This window comes from Mastigoproctus giganteus, chromosome 4, assembly GCF_048544385.1.
Source record: "Mastigoproctus giganteus isolate SK-2022 chromosome 4, ASM4854438v1, whole genome shotgun sequence".
Classification (NCBI taxonomy): domain Eukaryota; kingdom Metazoa; phylum Arthropoda; class Arachnida; order Uropygi; family Thelyphonidae; genus Mastigoproctus; species Mastigoproctus giganteus.
In genome coordinates this window covers 83,332,125-83,358,330 of record NC_143578.1, presented here as the reverse complement: position 1 = coordinate 83,358,330, position 26,206 = coordinate 83,332,125, and the positions used below count along the sequence as shown (strand labels likewise).

The 26,206-nt window shown below is 38.0% G+C and overlaps 1 protein-coding gene across 1 annotated transcript in view; it reads left to right on the top strand.

Moving 5' to 3' along the window:
• The window catches only part of asun (integrator complex subunit 13 asun), a 409,288-nt gene that overhangs the window by 295,266 nt on the left and 87,816 nt on the right, over positions 1 to 26,206 (top strand). The window contains exons 12-13 of the mRNA XM_090371642.1: positions 1,548 to 1,624; positions 14,348 to 14,505. Coding sequence (XP_090227768.1) covers positions 1,548 to 1,624; positions 14,348 to 14,505 — 235 coding nt within the window. The remainder of the gene's footprint in view (positions 1 to 1,547; positions 1,625 to 14,347; positions 14,506 to 26,206) is intronic.

Below are 26,206 nucleotides of genomic sequence, written 5' to 3'. Positions count from 1 at the left end.
AAGCAGTGGTTGGGCCATACCTGCATACAGTTCTGAAAACCTCATTTTAAGAAGGACATGGATCTTTTTAAACAGGTGCAGAGAAGAGCAACAAAATTGGTGTGTCCTCATCAGGAAAGGCTGCAGTTTTGCAAATTGCAGCATCTGGAGACTAGGCACGTGCAAGATCGGATTGAGGTGTTTAAAACCCTGAATAGATTGAGTAATCTCAATGCTGATGGAATACTTCCTCTTGCTCAGACTACACACATGCAGTGGGGCATAAATTCAAATTAAGGAAGGATGTTTTCAGATCACTTCTGCAGAAATTTGCCTTCAGTCAAATTTGATTGTGGTTGATTGTTGAAATAAACCCCCATCCATCTGGTGTTGTAGAGGTGAGTAGTTTGAATAAATTTCTAGAGCTAGGTGAATAAACTGTTAGAGGAGATGACAGGTGAAATGAGAAGTGTGTTTTTTTTTGGCTGATAATAATAATAATTAGTTTCTTTATTGACTGACGATTGATGATGTATAAGCTTGCTTTCGTGTATCATTTGCCACTAAATAATAATAATTTTACTAATCATGAAATAGTGGGAATTCCCATTCTAAAACCATAATCTGTGGATTACACTGTAGACAGATATTCATGAACATGCCAATGCAGTGCCATATTTTTTTGATGAAACTGTTAACTACCTGGTGGTACAAGACCTGGCAGGTCTTGTGCCACCAGGTAGTTAACATAACAGCCAGATTGTTACGCTCTGTGATGTGTGCCAAATTTCAAATGGAATTTTAAAAAAATTGAAAATTGAAGTGTATAATAGTAAATGTACATATATATTTTCACTTTCTTAAATGTATATGTACATATAATAAGCAGAAATATATGAGTATTCATTCAAGATAGATTTGTGTCTATATTTTTTTTTTGCCTGTGTGTTTTTTTTTTTTTTTTTTTTTGTAATTTTCAGAATTAATTTTTTATAAAAATTAATTCTGAAAATTTTACATTTTTATAAAATTCAGCATTTTATAAAAATTAAAAAGATTCTTATAAGAGAAGCTGAAATATTGGTATAGTCCCTGGACAATTCAAAAACTCCCAAAAGTGTTTCCAGAAATTAAAATGAAAAGTTCCAGCACATCTTCCACAATGTTTATCAGGTGACTTCTACCTGATAAACATTGTGGAAGATGTGCTGGAAAATTGCACTAGCAAAATTCTTTTTACAGCTGAAATTGTTTTTTTGTTCCATCAAGATAATATGCCTCCTCATTTCACCACTATAATCAGATATGAGGACAGCAGGAGGTAGATTATTGTGGTGCAGTTGAGTGGTTAAAACATTGCTGTTTTGCAAACAGATCTTGGCATGAAATTAGATAAAATGCATTTTAAGCATCAAATGTAAATACTGTAAATTATAAACAAATTTTCCTGTATATACATGATATGAATGAAATATAATATAATTATTGAGAATACTGATATTAAAATAGAGATGTTAAGGATAACTGCATTTTTTGTATTTATTTTATATTACAATTTTGTTTTCCAGCAAAGCGGCGATTGTTGAGGCTTACACAATACTGGCCAGTAGTTATTAGTCACACAACTATTTTCAACATGGCATCAGTACGTATTCTTTTAAAATTTTCTAAATGCTTTGTATCAGGCAGCTCCTGGCCAGGTTGCATGTTTGTGCAACCACAAATTATTATTTTTTTCAATTAAATGAAGTTGATATATAATTATAAACTTTTTTAATTATTCACTACTTGCCGTGCCACATGAAAATTTACATTCATTGGTGTATCCATTCACACACAAACATGGCATCATCAGAGCCATACTTATATTACAGTTTGGTTATGGTGCAGAATGTTTGCAATGCAATAGCTCAATCAGTGTTTTGTTAGATATTGTGCAATTTATTGTTCCTTTGCATAGATGAGAGGGAAGCAGAATTTCTTAATTATAAATTATAGCAATTTTATGAATATAGTTTAATTTTAAATTTTGAAACATTATAATTATTATTATTATTGTTGCTCTTATATTATTTCTCCCTGATTGGGGGATTCCACTCCGTGAGGAGTGCTGCTACCAAGTACACAGGGCAGTTGTAATGTCTGGAGTTACACTGTTGGTCGAGGAATTCTCTGACTATTATACAGGTGTTCAGATTGCGACCTTCTCGAGTTCTTTGTAGATGTTCTCTGGGAGACCTATTGCTGCTAGGCTGCTATGTAGAGTCATTAACGACCATCTTGATCATCGTGTCAACCGGTGGTTGACACGATGATCAAGATGGTCGTTACTTCTTGCATATGCCACATCTCCTTGACCTCATGTCTTAGGTTCGTGTACTTCCTAATTTTTTCCTCATGGGTTTTCTGGATATTGCTAGTGTTGGGCACCACTATGTCAATCAAGTAGGTAGCCTTTTCCATTTTGTCCACAAGGGTTATGTCTGGTCTGTTGTGTGGGATGGTCTTTTCCGTTATTATGGCAAAGTCCCAGTACAGCTTGTGGGTTGGGGTCTCTAGTACTGCCTGGGGTTCATACTTGTAGTATGGTGCACTTTCTTTGGTCAGCTGGTATTTCCTCTCTAGCTTCTGATGTATTACCATGGCTACCTGGTCGTGTCTATGAGTGTACTCAGTCTGGGTGATCACCTTGCACCCCGCGGTGATCTGTTGGATCATTTCTGAGGCCAGGTTGCATCGCCGACATGTGTCATCTGACATTCTGGGCTTCTTGGCAATGTATTTTCTACAGTTTCTGGTGTTGATTACCTGGTCTTGGATGGCCAGCATGAATACTTCAGTTTCAGGGAAGAGCGTCCTGCTTGTGAGCCATGCATTTGAAGCAGTGTTATCGATGTGATCTTGATGGAGGTTATTGTAGTGTCTGCCATGGAGTGTCTTCTTTGCTCATCTTTCTAGTTTGTTTCTTGTGCCATCTTGGCCTGGAGGGGGCGCCTCACTTAGGTTGAGTGGGGTATACCACTTATCTATCTTCCTTATGGCCTGGTGGTGGAGTGGTGCTGTGTTGTTCTTGAAGTAATCCTTCAGGTTAACTATCGCTGTTTATTATTATTATTGTTATCAGCCATATGGCGCAGAGAGAGAGAGAACGAGCGAGAATCAGAAGTAGAAAGTAGTCACCAAGAAAGAGAAGAATGATGATATCCAGCTCATTAACCTGGGTGTGCCAAGCCTATACTCACCAGATATGAGCCCCTGAGATTACTCATAATAACAATTTATTCACCCCTTAGCCTTAGAGATGAATTCAGTAGCGAGTTTATGGTCAGAGCCTTTTTTCAGTGCATTCCATGAAGGAAAGGACAAATTAAAAATCATCTAAAACCTGTTCTAAACTTGATTATAGTACAAACTATTAAACATAAAAGTAGGCAATGCACAAGAAGTTTTAAAAAGGAAATGCATGAGTTTTTTTTATGACATCAGGATTACTCTGTACTGCATTTTTTTTTTTTTTTTTTTTTTTTTCAGGAAAAGATCTCTGGAAAAAATCAGGCGTGGGAGTGATAATTCATTTAGTGAATTGTATTAAAAAATGCAAAGATTCAGCAATTCTATTAAAAATGTTCAGTTCTAGTATTTTTTGGTCAGAACATTAATATTGCAGTACATAACAAAAAGTAAAACATGGATTTATTCTTAGATGGGAAATACAATGGGCCAGGAAAAGTTGTTTCCCCTAGCTGTGCTTTCTATAGAAAGAAATTAGTTTCGACATGCAAGATTTTAATCAGATTTTGCAAAAAATTTACTCAAAGCACAGAGTAAAGAACATTTTGTGTTTAAGTATGGTAAACTTGAACAGATGTCTTATTTTTCATTAGTTACTTATTTTTTGTTAATAAATTAATAATTATTATATAATTAATTTATTAATTTAATGAATTCGAAGTACTGATTAAGCCAATAAATGCGGTATAGTAGGGATATCAGATCCATTCAGACATAAGAGATGTGGAATTTAAATATAGTGAGTACTGTGTGTACAGGGAGGATGGGGATAAATTTTCTTGTTGAAGAAGCACATAGAATCCAAGGCCTTGAACTGTCATCACAAACATTCTTTCAGGTATGACCAGATAAGCTTTGCTACTCAGGTGTCTAAAATGCTGATGGAACTGATATTCAGGTGACACTTAAGTCAGATTGACTTAAATGTCACCTGACGAAATTTCGGTGAAGTCCATTTGTTCTGCAATTGCCAAATCCTCTGCTTGCACTGTCATGATGGTGGGACTGTTAATAACCCTGGGTATACCCCTGATGTGAGGGCCCTGAAATGTGAGTATACAGAAAGTGACACCTAGGTGTGAGCCAATGTAAGAAAAGCAGGGGCTGAGGTGTGGTGTCTACACCACAGAGAGGAATGCCATCCCTCTGTGTTACCAGGCAATATTAAGTGGTAGTTGATTATAATCAACTGGTGCAATACCACCACTTTGTTTTTTGAAGGCTTAAAATGATCGAATCCATGTGTAGTCTCCAGAGCAAAGCACCAGCAACCCCCCCCTCCCCCAGATCTCTTCCATCATGCAGTATGATTGATTTTTTTGGGTTATGATGTTCATCACGGTGAGATTAAATCTTCCTCTACATTTTGAGGATATGGATCTAAAACAGCGATTGTATGCCCAGCTGCTATATAGTCCACCAGATCGAACCTATTGGTAGCTCTCTAGGTCCAGATCAGCTAATTTATAACTGCTGCTTCTGGTATGCCAAGTACTGACTGGAGGGAGTCCGAAGTAGTGTGAATCCGGGGGTGGGGCCATTGTCAGGACCACACATTATGTCAATTTTCTGGGTATATTCTTACCATGTTTACGCCAAAACAAAAATATCATTACTTCATACAGCTGTCATCACCACTTTTTCTTACTTTTGAATACAACATGAATTGTCAAACTAATAGAACAAACTTATTTGTGAATAGATCTAAACCTTCTAAAAACTTCCTCATTAATTTCAGTTCTAATCTCAGTGATGTCCATTTCCATTTACCATTTTCCAAACCCCATGTACTTTTTCTGGAAGAATCCCAGTTATTGGTTGTCCAATTTATTCACTGCATGATTCCTTTCTCTTCAAAGGTGGTACTTGTGCTTATGTCTATTCTGATATTCACTATCAAAGACTTTGTAGTTTGAAATCTCCTTTTTTTTCGATCTTCTTTGTCTTAAAATCATCTGTGTGCCTCTATCATTCTCCCAACTCCACTAATCAGTTAGAACTCTTTGACTTCCTCTCTTTGAAACTTCATTTTCTCCAGTCCAACTTTCCAAACAATGAGGTAATTTTTATTGGTGATTTTAATGTTCACAACTGGCTCCATTTTCTAGTCACACAAACCCAAGTGGCCAAGATGCTGGGGTTTTTGCAGATACTAATGACCTTGCACAGATTGTTCATTTACCTACCAGTATACCAGACAATCCTAACCATGCAGCCAACACGCTTGATCTTTTTCTCACAAACAACCCTTCTGAATAGGCAGTCAAGGTGAATGGTCCTCTACATATCTCAGATCACAACTTGGTGATGATCACTTCTTCAATGGAGCTTTTCTCTCGTGGCCTTTTTCAACCTAGTGTTGTTTCGCATTACAAGAATGCCAAATGGGATGATCGCAATTTCTTTTCCTTGGTTGGATTACAGTTACAAATCTTCTGATGTTGACGTTTGCTCAGATTGTGTCAGTGAAATTATTCTCGTAGGGATGAAATCCTTTATTACTCAGATTGTGACAGTAAAATTATTCATGTAGGGATGAAATCATTTATTCGACCCTCCACCTTAAAATCTCCTCCTTTAGCATTACCATTAGTAGAGGCATATGATGCAAGAAAGCAAGCTTATGCAACATCAGCCAAAAAAAAAAAAAAAAAAAAAAAACACTTCCACTTCACCCCTCCGTTCGTTCGAAATACCTGTCCAGCTGAGCCTTAAATTTTTTAGGCTATCAACTTCCACAACAAGGGATGGAAGTCTGTTCCACCAACCAACTACCCGCTGGCTAAAGGCAAATTTCTGCACATCTATCCTACATTTGTCTTTCCTCAATTTGAATTTATGCCCTCTCAGGTGATTATTCTGAACAAGAGGAATAATCCCATCAGCATTGAGCATGCTCAAACCATTCAAGACTTTATACACCTCTATCAGATCACCTCGACGGTGCCTAGTCTCCAGACACTGTAAATTGCAAAAATTAAGCCTTTCTTCGTAAGAGCAACCCTTTGTTCCATTCACTAATCTTGTTGCCCTTCTCTGTACTCGTTCCAGCATCTCTACATCCTTTTTGAAATTAGGCCTCCAGACCTGTATACACTACTCTAGGTGTGACCTGACCATTGCCTTATACAAGGGAATAATCACCTCTTTGTCCCTGCTAGAAAAATTCCTATATATCATCGACAATACACCATGAGCTACTTTTGCAGCCCGTCTGCACTGCTCAGAAAACTTCATATCTGCCTGCACAACCACCCCCAGGTCCCTTTCATTCTCTACCACTGTCAGTGTTGTACCACAGAGTTGATACGTTGTTCTGGGGTTGCTGTTTCCCATGTGTAGTACTTTACATTTGTCAATGTTAAACTTCATTTGCCACCTCTCAGCCCATCTGCTCAACCTTTCCAGATCCTGTTGCAGTAGCATAGTGTCAGTAGTGTCCTTGAAAACCCTGCCAACCTTCTATCGTCTGCAAACTTGGACATTAAGCTTGATATACCATCATCAATATCATTTATAAATACAGAAAACAATAATGGACCCAATACTGAACCCTGAGGGACTCCACTAATAACATTAGTCCCCGATGTGCAGTGTCCATTGATTACCACTCTCTGTCTTCACCCCCTCAACCACCCCTTTATCCATGGCAGACATACCCTGGTCCTGTCTTTTCCCCCTCAACCACCCCTTTATCCATAGCAGCAATTCGCCTCCAATGCCACACTGCTCCAATTTGTGCAGCAGTCTTCCATGTGCAACAGTATCAAAAGCCTTTCTAAGATCCAAGTATATAATATCAAAGTTATTCCCTGCATCCAGTTCTTTTGTGACTGCATCATAGTATCCAATCAAATTGGTCAGGCAAGACTTCCCCTTAACAAAACCATGCTGTGTCTGAGCTATAACTGAAGTCTTGTCCAGATGATCCTGCAGTGCTTCTTTAACCAGGGCCTCCATTAATTTTCCGGGAACAGAAGTTAAACTAACAGGTCTATAATTAATTGTGTCGCCCTTTGATCCTCATTTGTGAATTGGGGTCACATTTGCACATCTCCAGTCCATGGGTACTTCCCCTGAATAGAAGCAGTGCAAGAATCACTTTCACCTCTGCCAGTGGCTACTGTTAATCTATTAGTCCTTGTATCTCACCCCAAGCTAGCAGTTTTCCAACCCACCTAACACTGCCTTGATAGCATCAGCAAACATTCTTGCACCATTTCTATTTAAGTGTATCCCATCCCTGTAGAAGCAGTCCCTCCTGTTAACAAGTACAGACCAGGCTGAAAAAAATTCAACCCCTTGAGTCTTGCACAATCTCTCCAGGGCCGAATTGATCGACAGGGCTCTCATCATATACTTCCTCCTATCGTGTCTGGGCAGAATTGCAGACACTTTCAAATTCAACCCTAATTCATGGCTTTTTTTCAACAGTGACCTGTACTTGTTAAGTAATTCCACCGGTCTCCTACTCTTAATATCATTAGTGCCAACGTGTACAACTATATCACCTTTTGTGCCCTTAAAAGATGATATCTGCTCTACAACGTCATCAACCTTTGCCCCTGGCAGACATACCCTTGTTCTGTTCCACCTATCCTTTTTACAAAACATGTTTCCCGTTTCCCTGACAATAGCGTCACCAACAACTACTAGTTCCTTTGGGACCAGCGCATTCTGCCTTGGGGGCTGCCGCTGTGTTGCGTGATGACCAAGTGCAAGCTCTGGCATTGGTGTGGGCAGCTGAGAGCTTGATGGGCCCCTCACTTTTAATCCTTCGAGGCATCCACCCTGTCCTTCAAGCTCTCATATAGGCCCATAACAACGCTGAGTTGTCGCCTGATTTCCTTACACTCCTTTTGCTATGATAAGGCAAAACATATTCAATGTATAAAACATGAGTTAAATACGTTTTGCTTTAACTACTCATATATAGACACCAAATTCAAATGAGCATAATAAATTTGTTATGTTAAATGCAATTATCTTCTTCAAATAAAAACATGGAAAAATGCCTAAAATTAGTTCTTATTTCATTTTTTAAAAAATGATAGGCCTCTCCATGTTAAAATATAAGAGGTTGATGAACAGCATTACTTTAATTTTTTTTTTTTTTTTGTCTGTGAAAGAATATGGTTTTGAAATAATGCTCATATACAAATCAGTTTATTATCTGAAAGACTTAAAAATATGAAAATCTATGATAGTAACCTTTGACCATGTACACGTATAATTATACAGATGATCATTTCTTATAAATTTTTATTTCACTGCCCAACAAAAAAAAAAAATTTTTTTTTTGTACCTCCATTACAGAAGGTGCAAATTCTAAAAAAAATTGATCCAGTGATTCCAAAAATGTCAAAATTATGTCTCTGTCACATCACTGTCGAAAGATTCAAAATTTTAGTAGTAGCTTAATGAATGACAAATTTCAAATTGTGAAATAATATATTTGCTATCATAAAAATGAGTATTATTCACTTTAAAATACTTAAAATAATCAAATATATAATGTACTACATACATACATTCTATTTCCTTTGAAAAATGTTTACCATTTAAGTTTTGCTTTCGTTCTTTAAGAAATCAGCAGTATCCCAGCAATCTTGGTACCGCTTTAACATCATGGATATGTCCTGATGAAACATTCTTCTTCTCATCATGCACATCTAAGAAGGATGTAGAGCTGTTGGAACGAGTACAGAGAAGGGCAACAAGATTAATGAATGGAACGAAGGATTGCTCTTACGAAGAAAGGCTTAAATTTTGCAAATTACAGTATTTGGAGACTAGGCACCTGCGAGGTGATCTGATGAGGTGTATAAAGTCTTGAATGGTTTGAGCACACTCAATGCTGATGGAATTCTTCCTCTTGCTCAGAATAATCACCTGAGAGGGCATAAATTCAAATTGAGGAAAGTCAGATGTAGGATAGATGTGTGGAAATTTCCCTTTAGCCAGCGGGTAGTTGGTTGGTGGAACAGACTTCCATCCTTTGTTGTGGAAGTTGATAGCCTAAATAAATTTAAAGCCGAGCTGGACAGGTATTTGGAACGAATGGAGGGGTGAAATGGGAGTGGTTTTTTTTTTTTTTTTTTGGCTGATGCTGCATAAGCTTGCTTTCTTGCATCATATGCCTCTACTAATGCTAATCTCCAAATTTTGAATTAAAAAACAAAGATGGGAATGAAGAAAATTAATTTTCAAAGACATTTAGTAGCCATATATTCATAACATTGCAGTAAAGTTGACACCAGACAGTCATAATTATCTACTTTCTTACTTTCAAGGAATCCCTGCACAACAGGCTTTAAATTCACAGGAACTAGTAGTTGTTGGTGACTCTATTGTCAGGGAAACGGGGAACATGCTTTGTAAAAAGGATAGGTGGAATAGGACCAGGGTATGCCTGCTAGGGGCAAAGGTTGATGATGTTGTAGAGCGGATATCATCTTTTAAGGGCACAAAAGGTGATATAGTTGTACAAGTTGGCACTAATGATATTAAGAGTAGGAGACCGGCGGAATTACTTAGCAAGTACAGATCACTGTTGAAAAAAAGCCGTGAATTAGGGTTGAATTTGAAAGCGTCTGCAATTCTGCCCAGACACGATAGGAGGGAGTATATGATGAGAGCCGGCGCCTCCGTAGCCAGGTGGGAAGGAGCAGCAGTGCGTAGCACACGCTTCTTGATTAGACCGGGGTTCGAACCCGTCACCACCAAATACGGAAAGGTCAGGGAATGACCACCGCATATCCCGGAGCAATATGGCCTTAGTTGCTAATGCTCCTAAAAACTAAATAACAAATAACATATGATGAGAGCCTTGTCGATCAATTCGGCCCTGGAGGGATTGTGCAAGGCTCAAGGGGTAGAATTTTTTTCAGCCTGGACTGTACTTGTTAACAGGAGAGATTGCTTCTATAGGGATGGGATACACTTAAATAGAAAGGGTGCAAGAATTTTTGCTGATGCTGTCGAGGCAGTGTTAGGTGGGTCGGAAAACTTCTAGTTGGGGGGGGATACAATGACTAATAGATTAACAGTAGCCACTGGCAGAGGTGGAAGTGATTCTTGCACTGCTTCTATTGAAATGAGCAGAAGCCTGAAAAACAAGATGCAGGATATTTCAGAGACTGCTGGGAGTCATTGCAGTACAAGAAAACACATGGATTGTGTTAGGGTAGCTAAGAATAGAAACAGGTGCATGTATACCTGCGTGTACACCAATGCTAGGAGTTTGGTAAATAAATTTGATGAATTTGAGGTATTGCTCAAAACATCAAAGGCAGATATTGTTGGAATATCAGAGACGTGGTGTCACACAGATATAAGTAATGCGGAACTGGAATTTGGGGAATACAATGTGTATAGAAAGGATAGACAGGACAGGAGGGGAGGAGGGGTTATGCAATTAATTAAGAAACACATAAAGTCCAAGGAAGTGAAGCCAGTCGACATCGATGGACAGGGCAGTGTCGAGTCAGTTTGGTGTGACATAAGCATAGGGAAATCAAAATTGAGAGTAGGAGTGTGCTATAGGCCTAATGACTCTGATGAGTATAATAAGATATTGTACAGGGAAATAGAGTGGGCCAGTAAATCAGAGAGTCTTATAATGGGGGATTTTAATTTCCCAGATATTGACTGGAATTTGTGGGTTGGTCACTCGCACACTAGCAAGGCTTTTGTGGATTTATTGGATGATTGTTTTCTACATCAGCATGTTCGTGAGGCAACAAGAGGGAGCAATACTCTTGATCTGATTATCAGTAGTGATTCTTGATGCATTAAGAATCTGCAGATAAATGAACCACTAGGTGGCAGTGATCACAGTGTGTTGAAGTGGGATTTACTCAAGGAATTAACTACCATCAGAGGTAAAGGGAAGGGTTTTTGTTTTCGTAAAGGCGACTATGATGGTCTGAGACAGTATTTAAATTCTATACAGTGGGACCAACTGATGATGTTACCAACAGCAAACTCAAAATGGGAAGCATTCAAGGAACTAATCTTGGAGGCTACCAGGCTTTACATACCAACTAAGAAATATTGTTCAAGGTTTAGGCCTAAATGGTTGTCAGATGAACTAATGAGACATGTAGCAGAGAAGAAAAATGCATGGGATACATACAAATTAATGGGTGACATGGAAGCCTATGATAGATATAAGTTGGTCTGTAACCAAGTCACAAAGGAGATTAGGCAGGCAAAGGCAGACTACGAAAAATCCTTGGCAAAGGATGCAAAGAAAAACAGAAAAGAGTTCTTTACATATTTAAACTCGAGAAGGAAAGGGATGAATCAGATTGGTCCACTGGGTATTGATGGTTCAACAATTGAGGATCCTGCTTAGGTGGCTAACAATCTAAACGAGTATTTTGCATCTACATTCACGCATGAGGAGTTATTCAGGAAGGAGAATGATGTAGGTAAAGTAAACATTGGCAGTGAGCTGGATGATTTTGCAATAACTGAGAGGAAAGTGGAGGAGTGATTGTTGAGGATAAACATAAAAAAGGCACCTGGGGTGGATGGGATCTATCCAGTTATATTAAAGGAGGCAGCAAAGGAAGTAAGCAAACCCCTAGCCATAATTATGAGAGCTTCTTTGGACTCAGGGGAGGTACCCATAGACTGGAGATGTGCAAATGTAACCCCAATTCACAAAGGAGGATCAAAGGCTGACACAAGTAATTATAGACCTGTTAGTTTAACTTCTGTTCCAGGTAAATTAATGGAGGCACTGGTTAAAGAAGCACTGCAGGATCATCTAGACAAGAATTCAGTTATAGCTCAGACTCAGCATGGTTTTGTTAAGGGCAGGTCTTGCCTGACCAATTTGATTGGATACTATGATGTAGTCACAAAAGAACTGGATGCAGGGAATAACTTTGATGTTATATATTTGGATCTTAGAAAGGCTTTTGATACTGTTGCACATGGAAGACTGCTGCACAAATTGGAGCAGTGTGGCATTGGAGGCAAATTGCTGCTATGGATAAGGGGATGGTTGAGTGGCAGAAGACAGAGGGTGGTAATCAATGGACACTGCTCAACGTGGACTAATGTTATTAGTGGAGTTCCTCAGGGTTCAGTGTTGGGTCCGTTGTTGTTTTCGGTGTTTATAAATGATATTGATGATGGATATCAAGTTTAATGTCCAAGTTTGCAGATGATACAAAGGTTGGCAGGGTTGTTAAGGACTCTACTGATGCTATGCTGCTGCAACAGGATCTGGAAAGGTTGAACAGATGGGCTCAGAGATGGCAAATGAAGTTTAACATTGAAAAATGTAAAGTACTACATATGGGAAAAAGTAACCCCAGAGCAATGTATCAACTCTGTGGTACTACACTTAAAGTGGTGGAGAATGAAAAGGACCTGGGGGTAATTGTGCAGGCAGATATGAAGTTCTCTGAGCAGTGCAGACGAGCTGCAAGAGTAGCTCATGGTGTCTTGTCAATGATATACAGGAATTTTTCTAGCAGGGATAAGGAGGTGATTATTCCCTTGTATAAGGCAATGGTTAGGCCACATCTTGAGTACTGTATACAGGTCTGGAGGCCTCATTTCAAGAAGGATGTAGAGCTGCTGGAACGGGTACAGAGAAGGGCAACAAGATTAGTGAATGGAACAAAGGGTTGCTCTTACGAAGAAAGGCTTAAGTTTTGCAAATTACAGAGTCTGGAGACTAGGCACCGGCGAGGTGATCTGATAGAGGTGTATAAGGCTTTGAATGGTTTGAGCATGCTCAATGCCAATGGGATTCTTCATCTTGCTCAGAATAATCACCTCAGAGGGCATAAATTCAAATTGAGGAAGGACGGATGTCGGATAGATGTGCGGAAATTTGCCTTTGGCCAGCGGGTGGTTGGTTGGTGGAACCAACTTCCATCACTTTTTGTTGAAGTTGATAGCCTAAACAAATTTAAAGCTCAACTGGACAGGTATTTCGAACGAACAGAGGGGTAAAATGGGAGTGGGTTTTTTTTTTTTTTTTTGGCTGATGCTGAATAAGCTTGCTTTCTTACATCATATGCCTCTGCTAATGCTAATGCTAATTATTGCCAAGCTGCTAGTTCAGTAGCTTGTGGCTTTGTTTCAGATAGTGTCTTTGAAGAGTTTCTTTATTTGAGGTCCAGTGAAGCTTTCTTCTTTCAATTTTGCATATGTTAAATTGGGAAAGACTTCCCTTAGGTAGCAGAATCCTCTTCCTCCTTAATCCAGAGCCTTAACAAACTTCTTCATTAATCCAAGTTTTATATACACAGGTGGAAGAAGAGGAACATTTTTTTTTTGATCAACCAAAGGAAAATATTTTATATTACTTCTCCTTGGTAAAAATTCCTCCCTCTTTTCTCACTGCTGCACAACATAATGTTTTTCTGTTTCACAACTGTCCCAAACATTGAAAACAAATCAACAGTATTTTGTGAAACCTCCTTATAGACCAATGTGTAATCCAATTACCATAGGGTCAGAATTATGTTTCTTTCAAGCCAACAGCATGTGGTAGAGGAACTGATGGAAAAGCCAATGAAAAAGGCATATTATTAACTTCAATGATAATTCGTATCCTCTTAGCACACAGCATTATTACAATGAATTATTTAATGTGCTCCAGCTCTGTGCCAGATGAAATTAAGATTTGGAAAGACCCATTAAAATCAGTAGAAATAAAATGAATATTCAAAAATTTCCTAAAGGTCATGAACATCAAGAAAGTTCATTCTCCACCATTCCCAACTTCTCTCGTGGTATACTGGCTCTGCCACCCGCTGCCCATTTGGAAAAATCTGTGAGATTTGATTCTAGTCTCAGAACAAGGGATTTCTCTAATAAATACCTTTCATTTTGGTCCATAACCTGTTCTAGACAGATCATAGTGTTTTCCTTCCACATGCAAGTTTACTGGTATATTAATATACACAGTTTACAGACAGTATATATTAATGGCTCTTGGCCTTGATGAACTAAACTTCCCCCATCCAGTTTTTGTTTTTGATTAATTTATTAGTGGAGAAAAATTCAAATGTATGCTATATTAAAATAGAGGTATTTCTCTTTATAGCAATTAAATCCACTGTTATCTTTAGTCACAAAAGAATCTTTGTCTCCTGATAACGTTATCGAATGCAAAAAAGTAATCTATAATTTAGTTGGAATGGAAAGTAAAGGAACATCTCTTCCAGTTCCTACAATGGGAACCAGAGGAAAAGGTCCTAAGAGGTAAAATTAATAGAATATAATTTCATTCAAAAATTTTTCAGATAATGTAATATTAGTGCCCTGTGCACTGTACTTTGTATACCTATGTGTGGTTACTAATTTCTTTGATTTGCAATATACATGTTAACATATTATTCCACTTATATCATGTTTTTAAAGGCATTTTGATCATTCTTGTTGTAAAATCTATCATTTTAGCAGTCTATGAAGACTTCATCACTAGTCTTCCTAGCAGAGACCAGTTCAGAAGGTTGTGAACACAATCTTTTGCCATTTAAAATAACCTGAAATCTGGAGGTGGGGAGGTATATTTAGGCACTCTAGGGCCCCCTGTATCGCCATTACTCTCCAGATTTACTGGAAAGCAGTGGTGCAGTTGATGATGCAGTTAGTTTTCAATTTGTTTTATGTGAGCATTTTTTCTGATAACACATAGAAAATTGTCTTCCAAAAGTTTAAGTATCTAATTACAAGGTGGTGACTCCTCAACCTTGGAATCTCCAGCAACTGCACCAATACTTCCCCATAAATCCAGCCTTGATTGATGTTGAACTGTCCATTTTCAGTTTGCTTTATTTTCCTAACACAAAAAAATTTCTTTCAAAAAACATAATTAAATTTCTTTTTAATAGTTTATTTACCTAATTACAAGATTGTGACAATATAAAAAATTTGAGAATTCTTGTGCTTATTGTACACACGGCCTTTGTACACATTTGACGTCACATGGAAAATTTTCTTTGCCAATTGGAAATTATAATGATAATATTGTATTGATTAATGTTTTATTTCTGAACTGATAAATGAAATTCAAGAATTTGATGTTTTCCATTTTACTGAGCTTTGTTGCTTGTCGAAAGTGTGGAATAAATGATTAATATTGATTTATTATTCTTTTTTTTTTTTTTTTTTTTTCAATGCTTTATTTTATTTTTATTATTTATTTATTTATTTTTTTTTTTTTCAAATAGATTTGGCACTGCCTATCAGGAGCTAAATTATACAATTATGAAGACTCAATTCTTCAATTAAAATCCTTCCCTTAATGCCATATACCTTATACTTTTGAAAGTATTTGAATACTTTCTTGACACCAGTGCAGTAGTTTCATAACCAAAGTAAGAGTAACTATGGGGTGAACCATAGATAACAGAAACAACCAGGGTGAATCACATTCTTGAGCTTACTAAAGTCACAGAAATTTGGCTTTCAGATCAGCCATTTGTCATTGCATATATGCTACGGTTTGGAGAGCATGTTTGGACCTTCCAAAGTAAACTAAAAACAACAGCCAAGGAATGATTTAGTTGGCTAAGAACCCTTAAGGACTGGTGATCACTGAAAAGAGTTTGTAACTTTAGTTGTCAGAAAAATGATATTTTGCAGACTGTAAGGTTGGCAGTCCTGACATCAAAGGGGTATAGACCAGCAGTTTCCAAAGTGGGCAATACCCCCCCCCCTTGGGGGACAGTGGGATTACTTGGGGGCACTAAGACCCTTGGGGGACAGTGGGATTACTTGGGGGCACTAAGAGGCAAGGGGGAAGCAGGGGATCGCTGGAGGAAGTGGACCCCCCTCTGAGCATGTTCATTGCTTATTTACAATTGACTAAGGAACTGCTAGGGCAAAACACCTTCCTTTTCATATTTAAAAAAGAAAAATGATATCATGCAGTCTGTAAGGTTGGTAGTCCTGACATCAAAGAGGTATAGACCAGCAGTTTCCAAAGTGGGCAATACCCTTGGTCATATTTTCAATTTTTATTGCTCTTATTGCTTTAAAAGCTATTTCCTTTTGGTCAACTGGTTTGTATTTACAATTCAGAGTTAATACCTACTGATTTTCTTAAAAATTAGTTACTGTACATCTGTGGTAAGTGACGGTTTGTACACGTTTGGTAAGTAGTTATATATAAATATTTTATTCTGGTTTTAGTGCAATCATCTTCTCTTCTCTGCAACTTCTTTCCAAGCAAAGAAATAGACTCCAGATTACTAGACATGGTTTAAGACTACTGCTGAGTGACTTTAAACCAGACATTGAGAAACTGGTATTACTTCATCAAACCCATCCATCTCATTAAGAATTTATTGAACAGTGGAGTAGTTACTAAATGTGGTATCTAAGACTCTTGCTAAATGATTATCAGACTTTGAAAAGCTGGTATTACTGGATCGAGTTCATAGTTTTGTGGAATTAATTGAACTAAAAAGTTTTAATTGAGTATTTAATAGATGTGAAATTAATTGTTAATATTTTGAATTTTATTATGTTATGATCTTCCTTGGTGGGTAATGCAAACCCACCAAGGAAGATGATAATGCTTTTTATAAGGTAGGATAGGGGGCGCTGGGGATGAATTTATGGAATAAAAGGGACGGTGGCCAAAAAAAGCTTGGGAACCACTGGTATAAACAGAATGGAGAGTTGAAAAAATGGTAAATGGCTGATAGCTCATGAATTTATGCATATTTAGGATTATGGAAAAATATATATCAATTTTTAAAAAATTTTCAATACCACAAAGGAATTTGTATGGTTTCTCTTTCCATAAAAAAGATTATATTTTTGTGTGAAGAATCTCAATACAGAATCAAGAAGCCTGCTTCTTGATTCTCTATTGTCTCTGATCTAAAGTCTACAGTGGCACTGGCAATCAGTGATACATGATTTGAATTGAATGAACATCCACTCTAAATTCCCCCCACCCCAATCCCAAGTAACTTCCATTCATTTCCAAAACTGAGAAACATCTTAGAAATGAAATTTTATGATGGCTGGAATATAATATAGACTGAATAATTGGATTTTTTTCAAATGAAAACAGAAATTTTACAACTGGAATCTGAAATGTGTGCCAGTATCTCTTCAGGGATTGTATTGAAGGAATTTAAAAAAAAAAAAAAAAAAAAGATGAAGGAATAAAAAGTCACTTAGCTAGAAAAGATATTTTGAACAATCTTTATAAGGTAATTTTAATTAAATATATTAATTCATAATTCTTAAATTCTGCAGAAGGATTTTAATAATGCTGTAGTGCAATTCAGATTTTCTTGTTCCTTTTCAGCTTCATCGGTGTCAAATGTGCCTGTTGATAATTTAACTTGGGTTATTGCAACGACATTGCAGAACCTTTATTTTACTAGCATTAAAACATCATTGCCACATTTTAGACTGGCTGTGAAATTTGTAGCAATATATATTCTGGTTCTTATTGTTTACAATCCTGCACACTTTAATTGTGATCAGTAAATTTGACCTGAAACTTGTAATACCATCATCAATATCATTAATAAAAATTAGAGACAACAAGGGCCCCGAGGGTCCGTACTCTGGTCTATTCAAAACACTGCCCATATATAATCACTTGGTCTTTTTACCAGTTAACCATCCCTTTATGTAGGAGATTCACATGGAGCTGTGTAAAAAAAAGCCTTTTATAAAATCTAAGTAAAAGTTATCTAAAAGTTATTCCTTCCATCCAGTCTTTTTATGACAACTTCGTATACGAGGTGACCACCTTATGCAGTATTACATTGTTTGGACATGAACTTTCCCTAATAAAACCACATTGACTGTTTTTAATATCATTACTATCAAGGTGACTTGGAAAATTTCTCAGCATGGTCTGCTTGTGAACAGGAGAGATTGCTACTACTGCAAGAGACTGCAATTCACGAAGGGAATCAAAGTGTGATACAAGTTTATGTTAGTTTAACTTCTGTTCCAGGGGAAATAATGGAGTCACTGGTAGAAAAAGGAGTAATGCAGGATCATCTAGATAAGGCTGAAATTATATTTCAGACAGCATGGGTTTGTTAAAGAAAAATTTTGTTTGACTAATTTGATTGCATACTACATCATGGTCACAAAGGAACTGGATGCAAAAAATTATTATGTTAGTATCATATTCAGGCATACTCTGCAGTTATGACAAGTTAGGTTCTGTGCCTTTGTCATAAAGTGGATCACTATCTTTTTTTCACTCGCAGATGCATGTGATGCTCGAAAATCGCACACAATTAAACATAGCACTTACCGTTAACACTTCAATTAAATATTAATACAACAGCTTACATAATTGTGAAAGAAAGTCCCTCCACCATGCATTTACGTAAAGGTTTGTGATCTTCAAACTTAAAATGTAAACACTTTATGTTTGGCAGCATTAAATGTATGAAATAATTAGTAAGAGTAAAAGATAGGAAAATTTTAAAATTAGGAGGTTGCAGATATGGTTAAAGGGAAGTGATCATTTTAAAATCTTACTTTTGACAAAATAAATGATAAAAACATGCTTCTGCATGACCTCAATACATTCACTTTGTCTGTACATTCTGCTAGGTGGTGTACAATATAAATTTATTGAAGCAAACCTGAAGGGGATGGCACATATTTTACATCATCTGGATCTTCTTCATCTACAGCTAAATGCTTCCTTGCAGACGATTTGGATGGACTGACTTTTTGTAGGCCTAGCTCAAGAAGGCCTTTCAATTGATGTTGAAGGCTGCTCTAAGCTTTGAGAGGATGAAAGAAGGAATTTATGAAAGAAGGAATCCGTCTTTTATGAAAGAAGGAATCCAATGAAGTTATTGTGGCTCTTCTTTACTTTTCTCTGTAGATTTCTCTATAACAGGCATATTGATCTAAAATACCAACATTTACTTTGGAACTTACTTCAAAATTGGGATCCACCTTTCCGAAAATGGACATAGCTCCTTCTAAAAGCCTAAATGCTTTTAAAAATTTCGTGCAAGTTAATGCACAAAATTTTTAAAAGCATTTAGGCTTTTAAATACCCATTCAGTACATCCTCAGGATGTACTGAATGGGTTTCAGTACATCCTCAGGATGAGAATCCTCTTCATTCCTCCTAAGCTCTTCAAGTTCTTCATTACTTAGGGGCTGTGGATGTGACCAAAACAGTTCAGTAACATCTTCAGGCTCCACTTCTAGCTTTAACTGCCTTGCCATATCTACAATATTTTTAGTAGCCTCTTCAACGTTATTTTTAAATCCTTCAAACTCATCGGTAGTAAACTGAAGATACAACTTCTTCCAAAAGCCTTTTAAGTGTTGACTGTTTCACTTCATCCCATGCATCCCTAATAGTCTTGATGCCATCCAAGATAGTGAAGCCTTTCCAGAATTCTTTTTACTACATTTGCTGTAGGTGTACTTTCAGATTCACTGTCTGTTGCAGCTACAGCCATCAACCAAATGGACCTTGGTCCATTGGTTGAAGCAATGAAGTAGTATTTGCAAGGAGGAAAATTACTTGAATGTTTAGGATAAGGTTATCTAATTATTTAAGGTGGGCAGGTGCATTATCCAAAAGAAGTAAAATTTTGAAGGGAATTTTGTTTTCTGTACTGTATTCCTTAACTGCAGGCACAAAGTAATTTGAAAACCATTCTTCAAAAAGTGATGCAGTAAACCATGCTTTTTAATTTGATTTTCAGTAAACAGGAAAACTGGATTTTGCATAATTCTTTAAAACTCTTGGGTTTTCTGAATGATAAATTAGCATAGTCTTCAATTTAAAATCACCTGCAGCATTGGAACCCAATAAAATGGTTAACCTATCTTTTGCTACTTTAAATCACTTCACTGACTTCTCTTCCTTTGATATAAATGTTCTTGAAGGCATTTTTTTTCCAGTAGAGTCAGATTTCATCGACATTACAAATCTGCATTTCAGAATAATCGCCCTCATCAACGATCACTAGCTCATCAGGAAAATTAACTGCAGCTTCTGTATCTGCACTGGCTGCTTCGGCGCCTCCGTAGCCAGGTGGGAAGGAGCAGCAGTGCGTAGCACACGCTTCTTGATTAGACCGGGGTTCGAGCCAGTCACCACCAAATACGGAGTATGCAGAAAGGTCAAGGAATGACCACTGCATATCCCGGAGCAATATGGCCTTAGTTGCTAATGCTCCTAAAAACCAAATAACAAACAATAACAAACTGGCTGCTTCACCTTGAACTTTAATGTTGTGGAGGTTGCTCTTATGCTTGAATCTATTATACCAGCCTCTACTGTCAGCACATTCAACATCCTCAGCTGCCTCTCCTCTCCTGGCTTTCAGGTCAGCAATGAGACTTGGGGCCTTATTCTGGATGGCTGCTTGGCTTAAGGGAACATGCTGGCTAGTTTAATCATTTATCTAGAACAATTAAAAATTTTTCCATATCAGCAATAATATTGTCAGTTTATGAATTATTGTTGTACTGACTGCTCCAACATCGAGCCATGATGATGAAGAGGTTGAAGAAATGTACACTGAAATTGAGTCTTCTAGATGAGCAGAAAACCCACTACACTATTATTATGGGGGACTTCAATGCTAAGGTTGGAAAAAGGCAAAACGGCGCAGAAAGAGGAACTATAGGAAATTTTGGAATTGGTGAAAGAAATAAAAAAGGTGAAAGACTTGTGGAATTTGCAGAATCTCAAGGACTGTCAGTAATGAACACTTTTTTCAAGAAAAGGGTGAACAGAAAGTGGACATGGAAGAGTCCAAATGGATTAACAACTAATGAAGTCGACTTCATCCTCACTAACAGAAGATATATTGTGAATGCTGTTACCGTCCTGAATAAGGTAAATGTTGGAAGTGATCACAGAATGGTAAGATGTACACTTGATATAGATGTAGGAAAGGAAAGGAAAAAACTGACTCGAGTAAATAATACAAAGGTCTTTGAGATAACAGAGGAGGAGAAAAAGCAGTATGTATTGGAACTTAAGAACAAGTTTGAGCTTCTGCAGACTGCTCAGGACCAAGATATCGACGAGGAATATTACAACTTTCTAAAAGTGATAAAGCCCAAGAAACCTATAGGGAAACAGAAATCCAAAGAAGAAAAAATTAGTCAAAAAACACTTGTCATGATGAACAGAAGACGACAAATGAAGAGCAAGAAAAACACTGACAGGGAGAAAATTGAGTATACTGAGTTATGCAAAGCCATTAGAAAGAGACTCAGAGAGGACATAAGAAGATTTAACACAAGAAAAGTAGAACCAGCATTAAGGGAAAACAAAGGATTTAAATCAGCAGCCATGAGCAGTAATACAGAAAGACAAATGGTACTGAAACTGAAGAATAGCGATGGTGTACTTATAAACAGCAGAGAAGGCATAATTCAAATAGCAGAAGACTACTATAGAGAATTATACAAGGAGCGAGGGAATGATGCCAGCAGTGGGGAAGATGGATTGCAAAGTAGCAACACATACGACATACCCGATATTCTTCCTGATGAAGTAGAACATGCATTGACGAAAATGAAGAATCAGAAAGCCCCGGGGGAAGATGAAGTTATTGTAGAGTCGTTAAAATTAGGAGGAAGAGACATAACACAAAAACTGGCAAGGCTCTTCACAAAGTGCATTAGAAAAGGTGTGACGCCTAAGCAGTGGAATAATGCAATCATAGTTTTGCTGCATAAGAAAGGAGATAAATCAGAAATTGGAAATTATAGACCAATTAGCTTGTTATCCCACATCTACAATTTGTTCACAAGGGCCATTAGTAACAGATTAGAAAGAATACTTGATGAGAATCAACCGAAAGAGCAAGCTGGCTTTAGGACAGGATTCTCAACTATGGATCACCTTCACGTAATATCACAGCTAATGGAGAAAGCAAATGAATATAAAACACCATTATGCCTGGCATTTGTGGATTATGAAAAGGCATTTGACTCCATACAGCATAAGGCAATGTTTCAGGCACTGGAAAGACAAGGCATAGATACCCCATATATTATGATTTTGAAGAAAATATATGAGAGTGCTACCTCCTTTATTAGACTAGACAAAGACAGTAGCAAATTTAAAATCGAGAAAAGAGTTTGACAAGGAACACACTATCTCCGAAGCTGTTTACTGCTGCCCTGGAGGAAGCTTTCAGAAGATTAGACTGGTCGCAGAAAGGAGTCAATGTGAACAGAGAGTACCTAAACCATTTACGATTTGCAGATGACATTGTGGTCATAAGCCACGATCCCAAAGAATTAAAGCAAAATCTTAATCAGTTATGCATAGTTAGTAAGGATTTTGGACTAAAGATGAATATGGCTAAAACAAAAGTAATGATGAACAAGTATGCCACAGAAAGGGAAATAATGATTGAAGGAGCAGTAATCGAAAAAGTGGAGTCATATACTTATCTGGGACAAGTTATTAGCTGTAATAATGATAAATGGCTGGAAGTCAAGAGAAGAATAAATTTTGGATGGATAGCATTCGGGAAATATAGTCACATACTGAAGAGCAATATCCCAGTTTGTCTGAAATGTAAAATATTGAACCTACCCTACTCGAGTTCTCATCCTGACATTCAATACCGCACGGCCTCCAAGTTCTATCAAGGCAGGCTACTTAAACTATCCAGTGAGGATTTACATCTCAAACCCACTGAGGTGTTTTAGATGTTAAAAATACGGCCACCCACAAACAGCTTGTCGTGGTAATCCTGCCTGTGCTTGATGTGGTGCAAAGGACCACGAGAGCAAAGAAAGTTTCCAAACCAAACTATGTAAATTGCCAAGGAGAGCATCCCGCCTACTCAAGAGCATGCCAGAGGTGGAAGGACAAAAAAGAAATTAAAAAAATAAAAACAGAGCTAAACATATCCTATCAGGAGGCCAGAAATGCGTTCAACCAATAAATAGCGGGAAACCTTCATATGCCCAGAAGGTCTCTGCAAAGTGCACCATCGGTATACAAACTGAGATGACTGTACCACCAAAAGAATCATTTACTCCGATTGCACACTATTTATTGCGTTCACAAAAGCCCACCCAAAAAACACAGTCAGCTGCCACTCCTATTTCCATACCTCCTAATTCTCCACCACTACCAAAACCAAGTGGTAAAGAAAAGGAACAACTATCAGAAGAGCCACCTGCAATACAAGAAACAATTGATGTCGAGGAAAAGGAGGTACGGGATGACTCAATCCTGGAACTCTTTGCAACAGAAGAAGATATGGACACAGGTGAACATCCTTTCTTCCCAAAGAAAGATAAAGCTAGGGCTGAGAAAACCAAGCTCTTAGCCCTTCGGAAGGCACAGGATGGACCCAACAAACCTTAGTAATGGGTGCATTCAAATTTCTACAATGGAACTGTCGTGGATTTCGTCGGAATAGTGATGACATCACGGCTCTTCTGCTTAAGCATGAGCCAATTTGCTTTTGCTCGCAGGAGCCATATTTAAAGGTAAATGAGGACCCGTACTTCCTTAATTTTTCAATTACTCACAAAGACAGAACTGGGATTGGACCTGCCCATGGAGGAGTCGCTATCCTTGTGGGCAACCATGTCCCCTTCCAAGCTATGCCACTTACTACCACCACCTTAGAGGCCGTAGCAATTTGTATTAGAGTAGGGTTCCTCCTAACTCTTTGTCCCATTTATTTGCCACCTGGGAATGATATCTCTCAGGCTGCCCTTGATGATCCCATTAAGAAATTGCCACCCCCTTTTTTATTATTAGGGGATTTTAATGGACACAATACTCTGTGGGGTAGCACTGACATCAATAGGAGGGGTCAGATTATCGAGCATATGCTTGAAGACAACGATCTGGTGCTCCTAAATGTGGGTTCTAGCACCTTCTTCCACATGTCTACCCGTACGTTTACTGCAATAGATCTGTCTATATGCTCCCCGTCACTCCTTCCTCTTTGTATATGGGAGGTGGATGATAACATTTACGGTAGTGATCACTTCCCCGTGTTATCCACCCTTTTCAGTGGGAGACAATGCCATCCATCTAGGTATCACGGTGGAAGCTTGATCACGCTGACTGTGTTGCCTTTGGATATCTGGCAACGTTTAATACCATCACAGTCAGTCAAGAACCTATAAATGACGCAGTTATGTACATTACAGAAAGAGTTGTCCAAGCAGCAGCAATTGCAATTCCGAAGACTTCAACACAGTTTCCACGACTTCTAAAACCATGGTGGAATGGAGATTGTGAAGCAGCAGCACGAAAGGCTCAAAACAAAGCATGGATATATTTCGCTGTTACCCCACTACAAATAACCTAATAGCCTTCAAATATGCACAAGCACACTATATTTCAAAGCACACTATGTTAGACGTCAGAGTCAGAAGGAATCTTGGATCCACTTCACTTCTTCTATTTCCCAGACAACGTCACCAAAAGTCTGGAAAATGTAGGGCAGACACATGTCGTACAATATATCGATCCTAGAACATAATGGATATGTAATTGCAGATCCAAATGCAATTGCAAACACTCTAGAGGAGGCATTTACCAAAGTATCTGCCAAAACATCATACACCCCCTGATTTCCTGGCCCTGAAACAAAAAACTGAAAGGTTATCGTTGAAGTTATCTTCAAAAAACTCTGAGGCCTACAACCAACCAACCAACCAACCAACCATTTACAAAACATGAACTGAAAGTGGCACTATCTCTGTCCAAAGCGAGTGCCGTTGGGCCAGATGATATCCATTATGAGATGGTTAAACACCTTTCATCTCATTCTATGGGTCAGCTGCTCTTTCTTTATAATAGAATCTATCTGGAAGACCAGTTTCCGGACTCCTGGCATAAAGCAATTGTTTTTGCCTTTTCTGAGCCAGGAAAGGATCCCAAAATTCTGAAAAACTATCATCCTATCGCTCTGACAAGCTGCTTATGCAAGATCCTGGAAAGGATGGTCAATGCACGGCTCATGTGGTATTTAGATGCAAATGACCTCCTTTCCAAAGTACAGTGTGGCTTCCGAAGGAACAGGTCAACACTCGACCATTTAATACAATTGGAAACATCCATCCGGAATGCTTTCCTGAAATGCGAGCACCAGCTGTCAATTTTCCTTGATATGGAAAAAGCGTATGACACGGCTTGGAGATTTGGAATTCTAAAAAATATCCATAATCTTGGCCTTAGGGGTCATTTAGCCCTTTTTATTAAAATTTTTTTATTAAACCGCTCCTTCCAAGTTCGTGTTGGATCCGTTCTTTCTCGCTCTATTTGCCAAGAAGAGGGAGTCCCCTCTTCAGTTTTGAGTGTTATACTTTTTGATATCAAAGTTAATTCTATTACTGAACAACTTCCTCCAACCGTAAACAGTGCCCTCTTCATCAATGACTTGACCATTTTTTCACAGTCATGTAATATGAGGGTTGCTGTTGTTGTTATTTGGTTTTTAGGAGCATTAGCAACTAAGGCCATATTGCTCCAGTGCGGTGGTCATTCCCTGACCTTTCTGCATCCTCCGTATTTGGTGGTGACGGGCTTGAACCCCGGTCTAATCAAGAAGCATGTGCTATGCACTGCTGCTCCTTCCCACCTGGCTACGGAGGCGCCAATAATATGAGGGTCATAGAAAGGCAATTGCAACTTGCCGTTGACCATGTTAACTCTTGGGCAATGGCTAATGGTTTTAGATTCTCTCCTCAGAAGACCATCTGCATACACTTTTGTTGCAAACGGAACCTTCACCCTGAACCAGAAATCAAGCTCAGACAAAATATTATTCCAGTAGTACCTGAAACAAAATTCTTGGGGCTCATATTCGATAATAAGTTGACATTTCTACCACATATCCGTCAACTGCAGACAAAGTGCACAAGAGGATCGAACCTCCTACGAGCCATTTCATCCAATAATTGGGGAGCAGACTGCTACACCCTGCTCCGCCTATAT